This window comes from Symphalangus syndactylus, chromosome 19 (assembly GCF_028878055.3).
Source record: "Symphalangus syndactylus isolate Jambi chromosome 19, NHGRI_mSymSyn1-v2.1_pri, whole genome shotgun sequence".
Taxonomy (NCBI): domain Eukaryota; kingdom Metazoa; phylum Chordata; class Mammalia; order Primates; family Hylobatidae; genus Symphalangus; species Symphalangus syndactylus.
The window spans coordinates 36283635-36302519 of NC_072434.2; the positions used below are offsets into that span (position 1 = coordinate 36283635).

At 34.3% G+C, this 18885-nt stretch overlaps 1 protein-coding gene across 5 annotated transcripts in view; it reads right to left on the minus strand.

Annotated features, from left to right (window-relative positions):
• Window positions 1–271: 271 nt before the first annotated feature.
• The window catches only part of ODR4 (odr-4 GPCR localization factor homolog), a 44199-nt gene continuing 25585 nt past the window's right edge, over window positions 272–18885 (minus strand). For 2 of the 5 annotated variants that reach the window (XM_063613761.1, XM_063613760.1), the window contains 3 exons: window positions 14178–14363; window positions 2894–3004; window positions 272–1753 (listed from right to left, as the gene is read on the minus strand). In XM_063613761.1, coding sequence (XP_063469831.1) covers window positions 1686–1753; window positions 2894–3004; window positions 14178–14363 — 365 coding nt within the window. In that variant the 3' untranslated portion in view covers window positions 272–1685. The other 3 variants (XM_063613759.1, XR_010114736.1, XR_010114737.1) reach the window with 3 other exon arrangements.

An 18885-nucleotide genomic window follows, 5' to 3' on the forward strand; every position in this document is an offset into this window, starting at 1 on the left:
TCGACTTTCTAATGTTTTCTACCTCCTTGTTTCTCCTCACTGCTCACTGGGTAATTTCTTTAGATCCAGCTTATAGTTTAGTTCACTTGTCTCTTCAGCTGAGTCTAATATTCAACATGTCTGAGGGCTTTTATCTTATTTCAATAAATGTTTCTCATTTCTAGGAGTTCTATTTGGTTCTTTTTCAGATCTGCCTGTGGTTCCAACTTCATTCCTTATGTTGGTGATGAAACCTTGAAGAACTCAGTTCAGTGTTTATTTTTTCTATCGCTTTCTTGTCATGTTAGTTTGTTTCAACTTGTGCCTGTGATCTCTAGTCATAAAATACTACTACTTGATAATAATCTGTAGGAATCTTGGAACTAAATTAGGAATGTTTCCCTCTTGCTTCTGCCAGGAGCTAGAGCACTGCAAACTGAGGGCCACTGAACCTTCTTTAACTGTCCTCTCTAGGGCAGCATGTCAGATGCCGATGTCTTCTTGTTTCTGATTTGAGGCAAACTGCATGACAATGTTGCTATTGGTATCTGCCATCCAGACAACCATAATCCACTTGTATGGTCAATACAGTATTCATGACTCCTAACTTAAAATGCGTTCATTTTTTGTGGCAGAGGAAAGGTCGAAGTATGATTCTTGAAAGTTCTCCTACTTCCGGTGAACCTATTCAAAAGCAGATTTTATTCAGGATCTAGTTGTTTTATAATATCTAGTCTAACATACTTGGTGGAAGCAAAAGTCTTAATTTTATATATTAAATATATTAAAACAGTTATACAGTAACCTGAGAAAGCACATATTTTATGTCATTTCTTACTAACGGGACTTCTCTGGAAAGGTTCCCTACCCCTTGATCAGAACAAAACACACAGTATATAGGAATTGAGTGCACATTAGAAAGCTCCTAAAGGATGAACTTATCCTAAGGTGGTTGTCTCACTTCGTAGAAATTTCTCCTGGTGCTCTATTATTAAGATGTTGTATCAACATCGACTGTTCAAATTACTATTCTTTTATTTTTTTAATTTACTTATTTATTTTAGAGACAAGTTCTCATTTTGTCACCCAGGCTGGAGTACAGTGGTGCGATCATAGCTCGCTGCAGCCTCAAACTCCTGGGCTCAAGTGATCTTCCTGCTTCAGCCTCCAAGTAGTTGGGACTAGAGCTGCATGCCACCATGTCCAGCTAATTTTTTTTTTTTTTTTTTTCCAGTAGAGACAGAATCTCATTATGTCATCCAGGCTGGTCTCCAACTCCCTCCTAGCCCCAGGTGATCCTCCTACCTCAGTCTCCCAAAGCGTTAGGATTATAGGTGTGAGCCATCATGCCTCTGTTCAAGTTTTTAATGTCCTGATTAATATGTGATTCAGATTAGTAAGACTAAAATCTATGGTCATATCCCATCATTTTGAAGCTTTTAAAAAATAGATAATAATGATTTGTTACATGCAGCTTCCATCTAGATGCATAACGTTATTTCTGGAAATGCGGGCCACCTACAATGTAAAGCAGGCTAAACAAGGCAGCTTGTGATTTCATTTTAATCAGAAACACACCACATAGGCATCATGGCAGCAGATCTGGCTGCTACTGTTTTAAATACAGATGGATTGTTAACATCTTTATTATTCATAATTGTCTGTCAATGTTCTCTGGATGATCAAGAAACTCTTTGTGCCTCACCCTAATCACTGAAGTAATGAAAGGAGATACCCGCAGCAAGGACTGCAACTGTAAATGCTGCAATCACACCTAAAAGTAAAACAAACACAGAACAAATGAAAATGGAATGAGCAAAAGAAAGGCCGAACTAATCCTAGGCTCTGAAATGTGGGTAACTGATGGGCCTAAAAAACAACAATACACAAACACACAATCATACATAGACATACATATGTATATACTAAAAGGCAGCAACATCTTAGAGAAAAATACAGCAATAAGTTGAAAAACTGGATTTCGAATGTTGGACAAAGTATCTCTCTTGCACACATGTGCACTGAGACGTATCTAAGAGAAAAAATAAACACTTTAAAGGGCTTATATAAATATTTATACTGGCATACCAGCTGTCTTATGCGACCTAGGTTAAAAGAAAATGGCAGCTCCAGTAGGCAGTAGTTCTCAATCATTATAACGTAAAGCCACTTGTGTAACTTGTGTAGCTATTGAAAACTGCAGAAGTCCATGTTCGACCATTATAAAATCTAAGAATTAGTACATCTAAGTTGTAACTTTTATTTTTTCCTGATTATAGTAAGCTAAAGGAAGAAATTGACCATAGTAGTCCAGACACACACACACACACACACACGTACAAAAAAATTAATTAAATTTATCTAATGAATGACAAGAACTACAATTAAATCTTCTGGCTCCTAACTCTCAGTCAGAAGTCTTAAAACTTAGTATTTCTCAAATTGTTACTCCACTAAACAATAGTCTGCATGTTCCTTGTTCAAAAAGTCTGAAAAATGTTAAAGAAATTCTTAGAGCCTTTAAAATACAAAAATACATTATAAAATTCCTGACTTGAATTTGACGTTGTTTGTCATAGAACACATATCAAAATCTCCTGCAACAGTAATTCTAGGAATACCAGTTTGTAAAACATTAGCCCTACTATACTAACTGATTCCCAAAACTCTGCATCTTTTTCTTTTAAGAACGTTTCAAAAATTAATAGGATGTGTCATCTTTGAGGGCACTTAGATGACAACGTATGAATTATAAATCTTCCTATCTCTAGGGCCTGGCACCTTCCATGATACCCAATAAATACTGTTAAATCTAGCAATCTTAAGAAACAAATGAAATACAAAGATTTTAAAGTAACAAGAAAACTCAAATCTAAATATGTTTTCAGTGTTATAAAAGAAGTAAATTAAATACCTATGTTTTGCTGAATTTTCAATAACATTGTAGTTTTAATTGGTCGTTTTGGTTGTTCATCATCTGTGTTGTCCAATGAAGCTTGACTATTCATAGAGGAACTCATACAAGCTGAAATAGTATAATAATAATAAATTCCACATAAAATAAGAATTAACACATGAAACTGAGTTTTAAAGAACATTATAAAAAACTATACAACACCATTTTCATTCTACTTGTTTTTTATATAACATAATGAATTTGTTCATTATCAATTGCAGGTGAATTAAATTTAATAGAATATATGTCAAATTGAGAGTTTTCAAAACAATGTAGCTTTATCATTGAACTACACCAGAGGGCCACACAGCCAGTTCTGAATGACTTTCAAAAATTATAATTTGTTGGCCAGGCATGGTGGCTGACGCCTGTAATCCCAGCACTTTGGGAGGCTGAGGCAGGAAGAGTGCCTGAGCTCAGGAGTTCAAGACCAGCCTGGGCAACACAGTGAAACTCCATCTCTACTAAAATACAAAAAATTACACGGGCGGGGCAGCGTGCACATGTAGTCCCAGCTACTTGGGAGGCTGAGGCAGGAGAATTGCTTGAACCCGGGAGACGGAGGTTACAGTGAGCCGAGATTGCACCACTGCACTCCAGCCTGGGCGAGACTCTGTCTCAAAAAAAAAATAACAATAATAATAATTCGTTTACTATATAGTAGTAGAGATAAATTTATACCAAAATTCATAGCAGAGTAAACTTCACTCTTGAGATTAATTTACTTTTTTTTTTTTTTTTCTTTTTGAGACAGAATCCTACTGTGTCACCCAGGCTGCAGTGTGGTGGCATGATCTCAGCTCACTGCAACCTCTGACTCCCAGGTTCAAGTGATTCTCCTGCCTCAACCTCCTGAGTAGCTGGGATTACAGCCGCCTGCCACCACACCTGGCTAATTTTTGCATTTTAATTTAATTTATTTGAGACAGAGTCTTGCTCTGTCGCCTAGGCTGGAGTGCAATGGCCTGATCTCGGCTCACTGCAACCTCCACCTTCCAGGTTCAAGCAATTCTCCTGCCTTAGCCTCCCGAGTAGCTGGGACTACAGGGGTGCACCACTATGCCCCACTAACTTTTGTATTTTTAGTAAAGACAGGGTTTTGCCATGTTGGCCAGGCTCGTCCCTAACTCCTGACCTCAGGTAATCTGCCCACCTTGGCCTCCCAAAGTGCTGGGATTACAGCCATGAGCCATCACGCCTGGCCTAATTTTTGTATTTTCAGTATAGACGGGATTTCACCATGTTGGCCAGGCTGGTCTCAAACTCCTGACCACAAGTGATCTGCCTGCCTCGGCCTCCCAAAGTGCTGGGATTACAGGTGTGAACCACCATGCCCAGCCTAATTTATATCATTATTGGTGGTTTTAGCAATTAATAATTTCAAATAATCAGATATTAATAATAAAACCACTGACCAGCACACTGCAGTACATGGGCCTCTGGCTCCTGATCTATTTTTGTAAAAGCTCTCAAACTAAAAATCTATTTTTTATATTTTTAAAAGACTGTAAAAAAAAAAAAGAATGTGAAAGAGAACTTATGTGGCTCACAAAGCCTAAAATATTTATTTGTATAAAACAAAAAGTTTGCTGACTCTTGATCCAACTTGAAATTTAAACTATGATCAAAAATTTGACCTTAAAACAACTCTGAATGGTAAGCAAGGCAAGGACATCATCGCATTTTACAAATGGAAAACATAACCTGGGAGGTTAAAGTGCATTTTGACCATCACAGGCATTTGACTGATGATTTGGACACAAGTTCTCTTTCTATTTCATTATGCTGACAGCAATTTATGCAGGTTGGCCTATCCGAATTTATTTAATGCTGAATGAAAGTGTGTGAACTGATAACATCCTCAGAGACCACACAGGCTAATAGTTTTCAGTTTTTTTCCCCTAGGACTGAAGAATCCTATGAAAACAAAGAAAATCTGACAGAAATTCCCAGTGTGTAAAAAAGATAGAAGTATGCTACCCAGGCTGAAGCTGGGAGGGAGGACTCCTAGAGTCAGATCAGCTTCTTTCTTCCATCCTAGGGGTGACAGGAGAATGCTACTCTGTAGAACTCCAGGGAACTAGATTATGAAAGCATTTATCTGTTTATTTAGATTTTTAGATTTATCTGTTTATTTACCCTCACCCCACCCCAAAAAAAGAGAGAGAACTCAAGAGAGATAGTAAATATTACTGTTTAAATTTAAAGTAAAATAGCCTATTGTTGAATTTACAATGTTCTTATACATATCTTTGCACCCCAATATAACAGCACAAGCTCAAAAGAATGACATATAAACTTACTGAAATAGGTATCTGTGATACTAAAATGGATGAAAAAGAAAAAAAATTACCTACTTCTCATTAATTTCTCATAAATCAAAGTTTATGATTTTCATAAATAATCCCTAGTAACTATCTTATTAGAATTAAGGGCACCACTATTCTTTTTTCTTTTTCTTCTTCAAGTATATAACTAAAATACTTTAAAAACAAACAACAAAAAAACCCTCCCCTGTTTTTTTTTCTATTCTCACATCAAACCAGTCACAAACAACAACAAATTCTTATGAACTGTCTAAGAATATCTAGTCTTCTATATTTCCAGTTTCTAGTTTTCTCAAGGGCTATAATACCTCAGTTCTAGACTATATTAGCCCAGTAATTTAAAATTTCTTCCAGCTTCAGTCCATAGGTCTAAAAGTTGAATGGGTAATACAATTTTACATTAAATAAAAACAAAAACAAACTTCGGCTCTTCTATGAGCAAATCTCTCTGTTAAAAAGGTATTTTTTGGCCGGACGCGGTGGCTCATGCTTGTAATCCCAGCACTTTGGGAGGCCGAGGCGGGCAGGTCACGAGGTCAGGAGATGGAGACCATCCTGGCTAACATGGTGAAACCCTGTCTCTACTAAAAATACAAAAAAATTAGCCGGGTATGGTGGCAGGCACCTGTAGTCCCAGATACTCAGGAGGCTGACGCAGGAGAATGACGTGAACCCAGGAGGCGGAGCTTGCAGTGAGCCAAGATAGTGCCAGTGCACTCCAGCCTGGGCAACAGAGCAAGACTCTGTGTCAAAAAAAAAATAAAAAAGGTTGTTGGTTTTTTTCCCCATATTTGGGCCAATAAAATCCTTGTATCAGATAACAAAAATAATGGATGGTATGAATTATACCTGTTTGCTATAGGAAATCTATTACTTGAATTTAAAAATGTCATATAAAATCATGAGGTTTGATAAAAATTTGAGATAATTTTACTGAAGCACAATGTTTTTCAATAATGAATAAGGCCTTATCACAGCAATTTATTTGTCTGTTTATTTTTGGTGGGGGCTTGTAGGATTTTTAAACCAAATCTCAGGCACTGTGTTATTTCACCAACAAATGTTTTAATATATTACATGAAATTTAAATGCAAATAACACAGTGATTCAATAGAACATTAGATCTCAACCATTCCTTAAAACCAAGTAATTTTAAATTCAGACAAATCGAAAATTGATCATGTTAAGAAAGTATTCTTGAGCAGCTGTCAAAAAGAGAGAGAAAACAAGGGCTATGAATGCATGCAAAAGTTGCAGACGTGTTCAGATTTCATTCCAAGCTGCTGATAGGTAGGCAGAACTATTTAGAAGCTTAAAATGAAATGTTAAGGCTTGAACTCCTTAGTTGCCTGTGTTCTTCCTATCCCTAAATCCTAAATTACTGTATCATTATAGTCAGCAATGTAGCCATAAAATTATATCTTCAGTATTACTCATTTCTCCTTTATAATTGTCAATGTTTAACCAAATGACAAAAATTAATTTCAGCTCTGATATTGGCAAAGATGAGGTTCACCAGATTTTAAATGTATGACTTCAAATTTTTTTAGATGGTACTGTTGATAAAAGTACATTGAAATTATCAAGTTAATGTCTACTAGGAGATGTCTAACACAGCTAAGAAATTTTAAAGCCATAGTTATCCCTCACCTCAAGTGAGTCATTTTGACAAACAAATTGTTCTTCATCTCTTAAGTCATTTAAAAGTATGTTATTTTAAGATACTTACTTGGAAAATATGTATTTTAAACATAGCAACTACTTGGGCAACTATACTATAGAACAGAAATAAGTAATAATCAGGTAAATAATACAAGTTGAGCATCCTTTACCTGATCTTTTTTTTCAAATTTTGGATTATTTGCGTTACACTCACTGGTTGAGCCTCCCTAATCTGAAATCCAAAACCCAAAATGTTCTAATGAGCATATTTCCTTTGAGCATCATGTTGGTGCTCAAAGTTTCTAATTTTGCAGCATTTTGTATTTCAGACTTTCAGATTAGGGATACTCAACCTGTAATGTTAAATACTTAGAAGACAAAGCAAAATGCTTATAGCAAATTTAATGTTCCTAAATGTGTAGTAATTGATTCCAATTTTTGAATTTGAACATTTGAGCTCCACCTTTTTATGGTTTATTTTATATGGAAACTCTAATTTCAAATATTTAGGAAAACTTATACATATTATAAGACATTTTCATACTTTAACATTAATATTTTTCATTACAAGTCAGAGGTTCAGTATTTAAAAGCCTAATAATGTGTTAATATCATTCTCCATTTATAGATCTCTTTCTGTTTAGAAAGTATTTTCCCTAACAGTTTTACCAAATTCTCACATCAACCCCAAGAGAATCTAGGACTCAGAGGGGACTTCTTTAAGGTTAGTTTTAAGTGGCAGGCCTGGACTCCTGGACATTATCTTTGTAAAATTATGGCATCTACTATCTTTGAGTAAATGAATAAATGAGTAAATGAGTGAATAAGTCCATATAATTCTAAAAAAAAAATAGGATGTTTACGTAAAAGCACTTAATTTTTCTATTAAAACTTATGTTTTTACTCTATTATTTGGGAATGTGTTCTTTATAATAAATATGCAGAATTACTACATCATTCCTTCCAATTTAACAAATGCTTGATGAAACTTATACTTCTAGGTAAGTCATATTCTTGGTTGTAATACGTCTCATACCAGTGTTCAATTCCTAAAAAGCTACTTTTATTTGTATTCATCCTTCAAAATGAACTCAAATGTCACCTGCTCTAAGAAGCTTTCCCTGAATCCCTTACAGAGATAGTGCCTCTGCTAAGAGTTCTGACTCTTCTCTGTTCATTCTTATTATAGAACTATTAGTGGTTTCAGCAATTAATAATTTCAAATAATTAGATATTAATAATAAAACCAGGGATCAGCACATTACAGCATATGGGCCACCTTGTTTTGAAATAACTCATTTCTTTGTATTTCCCATTGCACTGTGGGCTTCTTGAGAGTCAGGACTATATATTTTATCTGTAGAATCCCAATACATAATAGGCAGCCAAGAATAGACATCACTCACTCATTCAGTCACTCACTTGAGATCCATGTAACTTTCAAAAACAGGGCAGAGTCCTGAAAGGATCATACCTACCATACTGAAGTATCTTCAATACATTATACAATATTAGAAAAATGTGTAATATCATCTAGAAACCATGAGTTTAATATGGCATACATGTAAGTATACACACCTAAACTTTCCAAATTGCTGTTTTGCTTCCTTTGTTCTTGTAATATTAAACTCTTCCTACTGTTAATCCATCTCTATACTAGACTGTCAGCATAAAAAAGAGAAATATAGACAGTAAATAATTTTTAAATACAGTGTGAAACATATAACTGTTTTAATATTAAAGGTTTATGAAAATTAAAATCCACAAATCAGACATATGTATTAATATTTATATATTACCTAAGATTTTTATGTTATTTTAAGGTATTTCATATTTACTGGTTCATGCTAATATTTCACAGGGTACAAATAATGCTAATGATAAAGTTTACTGAGGGAACCCAAGAAAGAGGATTAAAATTATTTAGTATATATATAAATAAAAACAATTCATTAGAGAATAGCATTTATATCTGACAATAATGGATAAAAAGTATATTGTTTTGAGGCTAAAATTTTTATTTATTTGCAAAAGTAAACATCATTCAAAACTATGAAACTTTCAACACAAGTAGGATTATACACTGTATATTACAGAGCATCAATTTATAAAACTGGTGTATGCTTTCAGTGACCCTTCAGTTGAAGTGAAACATAAAAGTTGTACAGGTTGAGTATTCCTCGTCCAAAATGCTCGGGACTGTAAGTGTTTCAGATTTCAGATTTTTTTGAATTCTGAAATATTTGCAGTACACCAGCTTAGCATTCCTAATCCAAAACTCCAAAATCTGAAATGCTCTAATGAACATTTCCTTTGAGCATCATATCGGTGCTCAAAAAGGTTCAAATTTTGGAGCATTTCAGATTTTAGATTTTCAGATTAGGGATACTCAACATTATAATAAAGAATAAAAAAAGGGAAATAATTTACTTTTTTTTTTTTTTTGAGACAGAGTTTCACTCTTGATGCCCAGGCTGGAGTGCAATGGCACGATCTTGGCTCACCACAACCTCTGCCTTCTGGGTTCAAGTGATTCTCCTGCCTCAGCCTCCCGAGTAGCTGGGTTTACAGGCATGCATCACCATGCCTGGCTAACTTTGTATTTTTAGTAGAGATGGGGTTTCTCCATGTTGGTCAGGCTGGTCTTGAACTCCTGACCTCAGGTGATCCACCCGCCTTGGCCTCCCAAAGTGCTAGGACTACAGGTGTGAGCCACCGCACCCAGCCCATTAAAATTTTAATATAGGAATGCCAAAACTTTGTTACTGTATATTATAGATTACTGCTAATGCCTATAATAGAGACTTTTTTCTGATTAAATTATCAACCAAATCACTGGAGACCCTAAAATTCTGATCACTAATCTTGATGGGAGTTCTTAGGTACTCTGAGGACCTTACTACATTCTCTGCATAACTAATCACGCACATATATTCTATCTTTCCTCTAGGTTTCTAAAGGAAAGGAATCAAGTTATTGATTCATATCTATTATATTGTCTTGAACAGAACATAAGCTTAATAAACACCTGATAAATAGACATACTAAATGCTGTAAAGTAGATTAAAATTTCTAGGGCAACAACCAGTGCTACATATTTTCATATAAAAGACATAATTTCATGTCTTAAATGTTCAATACTCCTGAAAATGTTCTGAACTACTGAGCCATACAGCTATGAATATTATAACCTTTTTGAACCTTCAACATGTTCAGTATACTATACTACACAAACCTTAAAAACCTTGTCTGTACGGCATAAGCTAATAATTTCTCAAGTATGAAATAAATGTGAAAACAAGAAGTGCTGTAGTTTCCTAAGAATCATTTATTCAGTATTTATGAATCAGTAACAAATACTTAGGAACACCTACCATGTTTTAGGTACAGATAAATAAATACTCTACTTACTGTCAAAAGTCTTATAGTCTAATGTGAAAGATCAACATTAAATATGCAATTGATGATTTAAATAATTACAAGTATGTAAAGTATTATAGAAGAACAGCATAGAAGAGGGAACTACAAGAAAGTTTAGTGAAGGAGTTTACCTAGTCTGAACTAGTCTGAAGTTAGTAAAAACATAGTATCTACACAGAAATTTAAAAAAAAAACTCTATTGGCTGGCCATGGTGACTAACACCTGTAATCCCAGCACTTTGGGAGGCCAAGGTGGGTGGATCACGAGGTCAGGAGCTAGAGACCAGCCTGACCAACATGGTGAAACCCCATCTCTATTAACAATACAAAAATTAGCTGGGCTTGGTGGCACACGCCTGTAATCCCAGCTACTCAGGAGGCTGAGGCAGAAGAATCGCTTGAACCTGGGAGGCAGAGGTTGCAGTGAGCTGAGAATGCAACATTGCAATCCAGCTTGGGAGACAGAGCGAGACTCCATCTCAAAAAACAAACAAACAAACAAACAAACAAAAATCTACTTAGCTCCTTGAAGACAGGATCAGCATTTTGTTGTTCTTTAGACCCCAATCCATAGGAATGACAAAATAAATAATTTATTCAGTCAACAAATATCTACTGAATACCTACGACGTGCTAAGGCTAAGCTCTTAGTAAAGTGCTAGAAACACAACAGTAAGCAAGAGAGGCAAAGGCCCTTTTTGCTCTTTCAACGGATGTTTGCTGAAATGCACATATAACGGTTTCATGAGAATTTGAATTTATTGGGTTTAGTTTTGGTTTTGGGAGGCTGTCATGCCAGGTTGCCATAGTTACCTCTTAGGAATACATTACAGTGGTTGAAGCCACTTAATTTTTTTTTTTTTGAGACAAGGTCCTACTGTGTCGCCCAGGCTGGACGGCAGTGGTGTAAACACGGCCCATTGAAACCTCTACAGCTAATTTTTGTATTTTTATTTTAGAGACAGGGTTTCACCATGTTGCCCAAGTTAAATTTTTTTTTAATGTCTTAGCAATGTAAAGAAAGAATGTGAACCTCTGTTATTAACTGTTTGAAATATAACTTAAAAAGAACTGAATAAAATAGTTTTAAACTAGTCTAAATACTTGTGTTTAACATACAACATGAAATTAAATGAGTTAAAAATACTTAAGACAGAAATATTTTTTAAGAATTATTTTAAAAACCTAGATGAAATGACTCTCTCTTTTCTTTTATATCTGACTTTTAAAGTAACTTGTGAATGGGGCAAGTTTTGCATACAGTGCTACCCTTAGTCATTCTTAGTTTAAGAATGTGATATGCACTAAGAATGTGACAAATAATTTGAAAAATTATATATAAACATGACGTATTTTTATATTTTTATAAGAAAACAATATATTTATATATTGTTTATATTATATATTTTATAAACATTCATATAAACATAAACATGTTCACATATATAAACATTTTTGTTTATACACATACACATAAATTGTTTATATTACATGTTTATATATGTATATGTTTATATTATATATAAACACTATATATTGTTTATGTTTACATTATATATAAACATTATATATTGTTTATATTATGTTTATATAAATATAAATAATGAGATCCAAGATTCCAGCCAACAAATGAGAAATTATATTGACATAATCTAGATGAAATTAAACCAAGATAATGTAACATCATCCATTTACACTTGAAAATGTCTAAAGGGATGGAATGAAGAACGCCAGACTAAAATATATATCTATATCATGGAAAATAATCCTATTATACTTCATTATTTAGCTCCTACAGAAAGGCAGTAAAACAAAATTTTTAGGAAAGAAGCACAGACTCTAAAACCAAACTGCCTAAGTTTAAATTCCAGCTCCACCATTACGAGCAATGTAACTTTGAAAAGTTACCTGGCCTTTTTGAGCCTTAATTCTCTCATCTGGAAAATAGGATTAATAATATTATTTACATCACAGGGTTGTTATAAGGAATGATAATTTAGTATTTGTAAGACTCTTAAAACTGCGCCTGGCAGATATATAAATAATGGCTATATTATTTTTATAGCAGTAGCTTCGTCAGGGTAACATATTTCAAGAAAGGCAAACCAGAGTACATTTAAGAAGTAATTTTTAATTTTTCTTAGTTACCAACTCTTTGAAAGCGATAGACCTTTTCTTCAGAAAAAAATCATACAATTACTTTCAAGTGGTTTGTGGACCTTCTAAAAGTTCAGCTCTGACACCAAAGGTTTTGAACCCCACGGGTTAAAAATCCCTAATCTACCGGAAAGCAAACAAGGTGGTAAGAAAAAAATGTGGTCTGGAAACTGTAATAAAAAGAACAGTTTAAGGTAGGTGAGAATATATGGCTTTGAAATATTTAGAGCATAATAGTTGCTCTCAAATTTAAAGCATGGTCTCAGTGAGGAAATGGTACTCATGTTTTATTGCTGTATATTACTGAAAGAATAGGTTACAGGGAGGCAGATTGGTATTTAGAATAAAGAAGAATAGAATCTGAATCCCCATCTGCTAGGGATATAGTTTTCAGTATTAAGAGGTTAAATTAGGTCAATTCAAATGATCCTACCAACATTATAAGATCTATTCAACAACAGAATGGCTCAAGAACTATTGCTAGGCATTAATGATACAGAAGTGAACAAAACAAACAAAAATCCCTGTCCTCATGATTCTAAGTTTTGTTGGCAGAGATAATGCAGTCACTAACCAAGGAAAATAAATTTTGGAAAGCAGTAAACATTTTTACCAGTCTACTTTCAAAAAGCAGATACTTTCCGTCTGCTACAGTTATATCTTTAAAAATATTAGTTTTCATGGAACTATGCTACAGTTGTATCTTTAAAAGTATTAGTTTTCATGGGATTAGAAAGTAGTTGCTTCTTTAACATCCGGCATTGGGCAATTTAGAATATTTTATTTTCCCCACTGAAACAAGCTTATTGCTCTACATCATGATCTGGTATTGCTGAAAAACTAAAGGGTGGTTTGCAACTAACTTGAGGCAGTTTACTATAGATTTGAAGTTCCCCAATCAAATACTTACTTGACTCACTATAACCTCAAGCACACTCTGAATCAAACACCCTATTCCTGAAGGGAGAATTAACTATGCAAAGAATAACTAAGAAATCAGAAAAGGAACTTACATATTTATTTATAGACATGTTTTCATACCCTGAACTCACTAGAAACAAAAAAGAAAGCAAAAAAAACCAAAACAGTCTTCCAAAGTGTAAAGTCAAATGTGAAAGTGATGGCTAGGGAAAAAAAAAATGTGTTACAAAACCTGGATAGTAAAGCAAATCTATGCTCTATAAAAGTAATCTAATTTCTGGAACTGTCCATTTTGGCTTAGTATCCCAATTACATGAAAGGGATATGAAAAAATAAAAGGCAAATAATATGGAGAAAATGTTTAATAAATTAGTGTTTTAAAACTTTGTTCTGACATGAAGCTTTACCAAGTAAGATAATGAGTTTTGTGAAAACTTTTATATTGAAAGAAATACCTTAAAGCTTTGTAATTTTATCTACTTAATCCTGAACTTGTTTTATTAAGATCTACTTGCTAAGCTTGAAAAACACCTTAGTATCTTAAATTTTGGTACAATTTCCCAGGAAATACTCACTGTATGTCTAGACAAGTAGAAATTAAACACATATTTTAAAATGTCTCAGTTAGTATTTCGAAGTGTCAAACAGAACTAGCTTTTAAAAAAATCTAAAGACATGATATTTAAACTAGACATCTCATAGGTAAAATCTTAGCTGTAATCTAATCAGGTTCTTAAATAGCATCATATAATGACCTGTGTTTGTTTCCTCTGCAATTTCCAAATCTTCTATCTGAATTGTATGATCCAACATCTCCATAAAATGGTCCCTGATTTCTTCAGCTGACTCATCGTCAAATTTATAATCACACAACATTACAGTGGATCCAGGAAGGGGAACAAAGACTCGATAAGGGAGGACATGGAACTCTTTTTCAGAATCTAAAAGGAAAAGAAATATTATCAATATTTAGATAGGTTTGTCACTGGTATCAGTGATACATATTTTAGAAGTACATACAAAAACTAATAGAAATAAAGCTTAAAAGGTCAAATTTTTTTTCATTTTCTGGCCGATCTGGCACAAAATTGCTCTTACCAAATTCTGCTTTACCTCAAAACCCCTGGTCTTTGCAAGGAACCTAAATGATACTCCTATGAAAAATAAACTTATCTCCAGGCGCGGTGGGTCATGCCTGTAATACCAGCACTTTGGGAGGCTGAGGTGGGCAGATCACTTGAGGTCAGGAGTTGGAGACCAACGTGGCCAACATGGTGAAACCCCGTTTCTACTAAAAATACAAAAATTAGTCAGGCGTGGTGGCAGGTGCCTGTAATCCCAGCTACTCAGGAGGCTGAGGCAGGAGAATTTCTTGAACCGGGAGGTGGAGGTTGCAGTGAGCCAAGATCGCACCACTGCACTCCAGCCTGGGCAACAGAGCGAGACTCCATCTCGAAATAAAAATAAAAATAAAATAAACTTATCATTGCCTTCAATATAAAGATGTTGATTACACATTCTCATACGACCCACTGTCCTATGAAGAACACTCAAGAGACAATTTTGTCCTTGATGTCAGAAACTACTGTCCTTCTTGTCTCTTTTAACCTCATATGCACTGTACATTTTATAGTTGGTTTTTCTCTTCTTCATCCAAGTTTGGAGCCAAATTACTGGCCACCTTACATCAAGTGCACAGGATCTGATAGAATACATTTTTGTATTAATCTCCCCATGAATTTCATCTTACTAGATGTAGCCCCCTTCCTATATCAAGTATGTTTAGGATATCTAGTCATATATACAGTTTTGTGTACCTATCTCACTACCAACTCCATTTTGCTTTCTTTTTTTACCTTCCCTTTGACTCTTTATTACAAATATTTATTTTCACTTGTTTACTTATGCTTCTTTGTAAAAAGGCTTAAATCATTTTTAGAAAAAAATAAATCTAAATAAATAATAAATATCTCATTCTTCTGTGAATACTTACAAACTGGAATATATTATTTCCCCTAATTTCTAACATAGTCACTGTTGCATGTAAATAATTACTTTTTAGTTAAATGCTACGATTCTTATGAACTATCAGAAAGATAGAAATTTTGTGAAAAGAATGACCTCTTTCAGCAACAGATATGATTAAAAAGTTACTAATGTAAAGATCAAGTGGAAAACTAGGGCTTACTTTAATAGTAACCTAGACTTCGTCGTCAAGAAACTAGTGGTAACTTTACATAATTACAAACAGAAGATGACGAACAATGCCTTAAGTGTCACAGGAAATGCAATGGCTTAAACTACGTGTTCCTTCCACGTTCTGTGTATTATCTTGTTTGCACAGGAGAACTGGGAGAGAAATTTAGTCTTTGACCAGACTGCCTCCTAGCTGTAGAAGAATATTACTGCAATTTGTACTGTAGCACGAAAATTGTCCACACACTGAAATTAGGACTATATTATTTTATTTTGGGCCACAGGTACTTGAAACAGATTAAGTAAAAACTCAAAAATGACTATAACGTGCATGTGCAATTGGCATGCAAAATTTTAAAACCATTTCAAACTACATCAATTCTTGGTCTACCTGAAAAATAACAAGCTAAAAACAAAATCGAACATTAAATAACTGGTTCCAATAAATTTAAATTACTCATTAAAAAGAAAAAGCACTACAACTTTCAAATTAAGAAGTTAAATTAGCAATTTAGTATCTAAGTAAGACTTGTTTTCTGTTGGTCTGAGGTTTAAATGGGAGGAGAAATCTTTTGGAAAAGACACATCTCAAAAAGCACTCCAAAGCAGAATCCTTTAGGAATATCCTCATGTCACAGTATCTAGTTCAACCTTATCTGAATAAAGTCAAAACAAATAAAAAAAATCTAAAATTAAGCCAATATAGTAAGAATTGGGTTTCTATTGGTTAAATGTCCTAGCTGGTATCAGAGTAGTACAGAAACTTTTAAGTTGTTTATGTATTTATTTTTTATAGAAATTTTTTTAGAATAGGTGATAGCAGAGCTGAAACTTAAAGGATAAGAGGACATCTGCATAAAGGGATGGAGAAGTGCCATTCAGAGAGTGGAATCATGGGCAAAGGCAAAGAGGATTACAAATGTTCTGGGAAGACAGTGGAGTGGTACAGAGGATACTGATGTAGGGATGGGCAAAGGTAAGAGGTTTCATAACTGATGACCTTCATTTTCACAATGAGTAGGTCATCTATGAGAGTAAGTTGAGCAGGATCAAATGAAGACTTATAACAGTGAAGAAGGCTTAGGCTGTATCTTAAGAGGAATCAAAGAGGAAGATCACAACAAGTGCAAGGATTAATTGGAGTTTTTTTTTTTTTTTTTTTTTTAACTGACATTGAAATACTATGTTCTTTTATCTGGATAGCCAAAATTAAAAGCCTAGGTTTACTTTAGAGATCAGATATATAAAGTTATTATGTCCTTAACAGACTTCCTCATGCATGCAAAAATACTCTAATTCAGGTTAATTTTATGGCATACATTCTACATTTTACTATATTACAGCATCTATAAGATCTTACCAGTATATGAGAAAAATAAGCTAAGTAAAATGAGGACAAAATCTAAAATCTAACAATTTGGTGTATAAATTCAACATCAGAATTTACATTTATTTATGCTTGAGGGGATGGATAACTCATTCTTCATGATGATTATTTTATATCACATGCTTGTATCAAAACATCTCATATACCTCATAAATATATATATATATATACCTACTATGTATCCACAAAAGTTAAAAATTAAAAAAAAATTTTTTAAGAATTTACATTTATTTATATTATTACACTTACAATGTATTCTTTTATCTTGATACCTAAGATCAACTAATATGTTGTTGGAATAATTATCCTGTTACTAAAGTGTTGAATATATAGTTACATCTTATTTCTGTCTGAAATATGCTAAATTTCCCAAAAATTGAAGTTAAGGCATTTTAAAGACAATTAACATAAGTTGTTCTCCTCCATCATCTCCAACATGGTATCAATACCACTTGAGGAGGGCTTGGCTTACACCAATTTTATTAGGGGCCTTACAAACATCATCTCATTTAATCTTGCAGCCTCAAAAAGTAGGTACCATAATGCCTATTTTATATATAAGAAAATGGGGCCATTCATAGTGGCTCACGCCTATAATTCCCAGTGCTTTGGGAGGACTGCTTGGGGCCAGGAGTTTGAGACCACCTGGACAACATAACAAGGCCCCATCTCCACAAAAAAGTAAAAATTAAAAGATTAGCCAGGCATACTGCCATGCGCCTGTAGTCCCAGCCACCTGGGAGGCTGAGGGAGGAAGATCCCTTACAGCCAGGAGTTCAAAGCTGTATTTAGCTATGATCATACCTGTGCACAGCCACAGGACTACAGCCTGGCCAACATAGCAAAGACTCTTGTCTCTACAAAAAAGTTAAAAAAAAAAAAAAAAAATTAGCCAGGCATGGTGGCCCTTGCCTGTAGTCCCAGCTACTCAGGAGGCTGAGGCAGGAGGATCACTTAGGATGAGGAGTTCAAGGCTGCAGTGAGCTATAACTGCATTATTGCATTCCAGGCTGGGTGACAGAGACAGACCCTGTCTCTCATTAAAAAAAAGAACGAAGAAAGGAAGAAAGGAAGGAAGGAAGGAAGGAGACAGAAAAGGAAAAGGAAAGGAGAGGAAGTAGAGAGGAAAAGGAGAGGAGAAAAGAGGAGAGAAGGAAAGAAACAAAGGAAGGAAGGGAAGGAGGGAGGGAGGGAAAAGAAGAGAAAGAAAGAAAGAAAAGAAAGAAAGAAAGAAAGAAAGAAAGAAAGAAAGAAAGAAAGAAAGAAAGAGAATAGGATGCCTATAAAGTTATTTGTCTGAAGTTACTCTGCTAGCAGCAGAATAGACACAGAACCCGAGAACTTCAAGGTCTTCACAGAAAGAAAGGAAGAAAGAAAAAGAGAGAGAGAAAAAAGAGACAGAAAACAAGAAGAAATAGAAAACCTTAACAGACGGATAAAAAATCATATGAGTGAATCAGTAATGAAAAATCTCCAAAGAAAACTCCAAGACTAGATGGTTTTACCAATGAATTATACTGAACCTTTAAAAAAGAAATAATACCAATTATTCTCAAACTATTACAAAAAAAATGAAGCACAGAGAACTCTTAACTCATTCTATGAGATCAGCATAACCTTAATACCAAAACCAAACAAAGACACACAAAAAAAGAAAACTACACGACAATATCCCTGATGAACAGACACAAAAATCCTCAACAAAATACCAGCAAACCGAATGCAACAGTACATCAAAAAGATAATACATCGTAATCAAGTGGGGTTTACTCCAGAGATTCAAGGATGATCCAACATACAAAAATTAATAATGTAATACATCACATCAAAAGAATGTCAAAAACTATGTGATCATAGAAAGAAAAAGAGGGAGGGAAGGA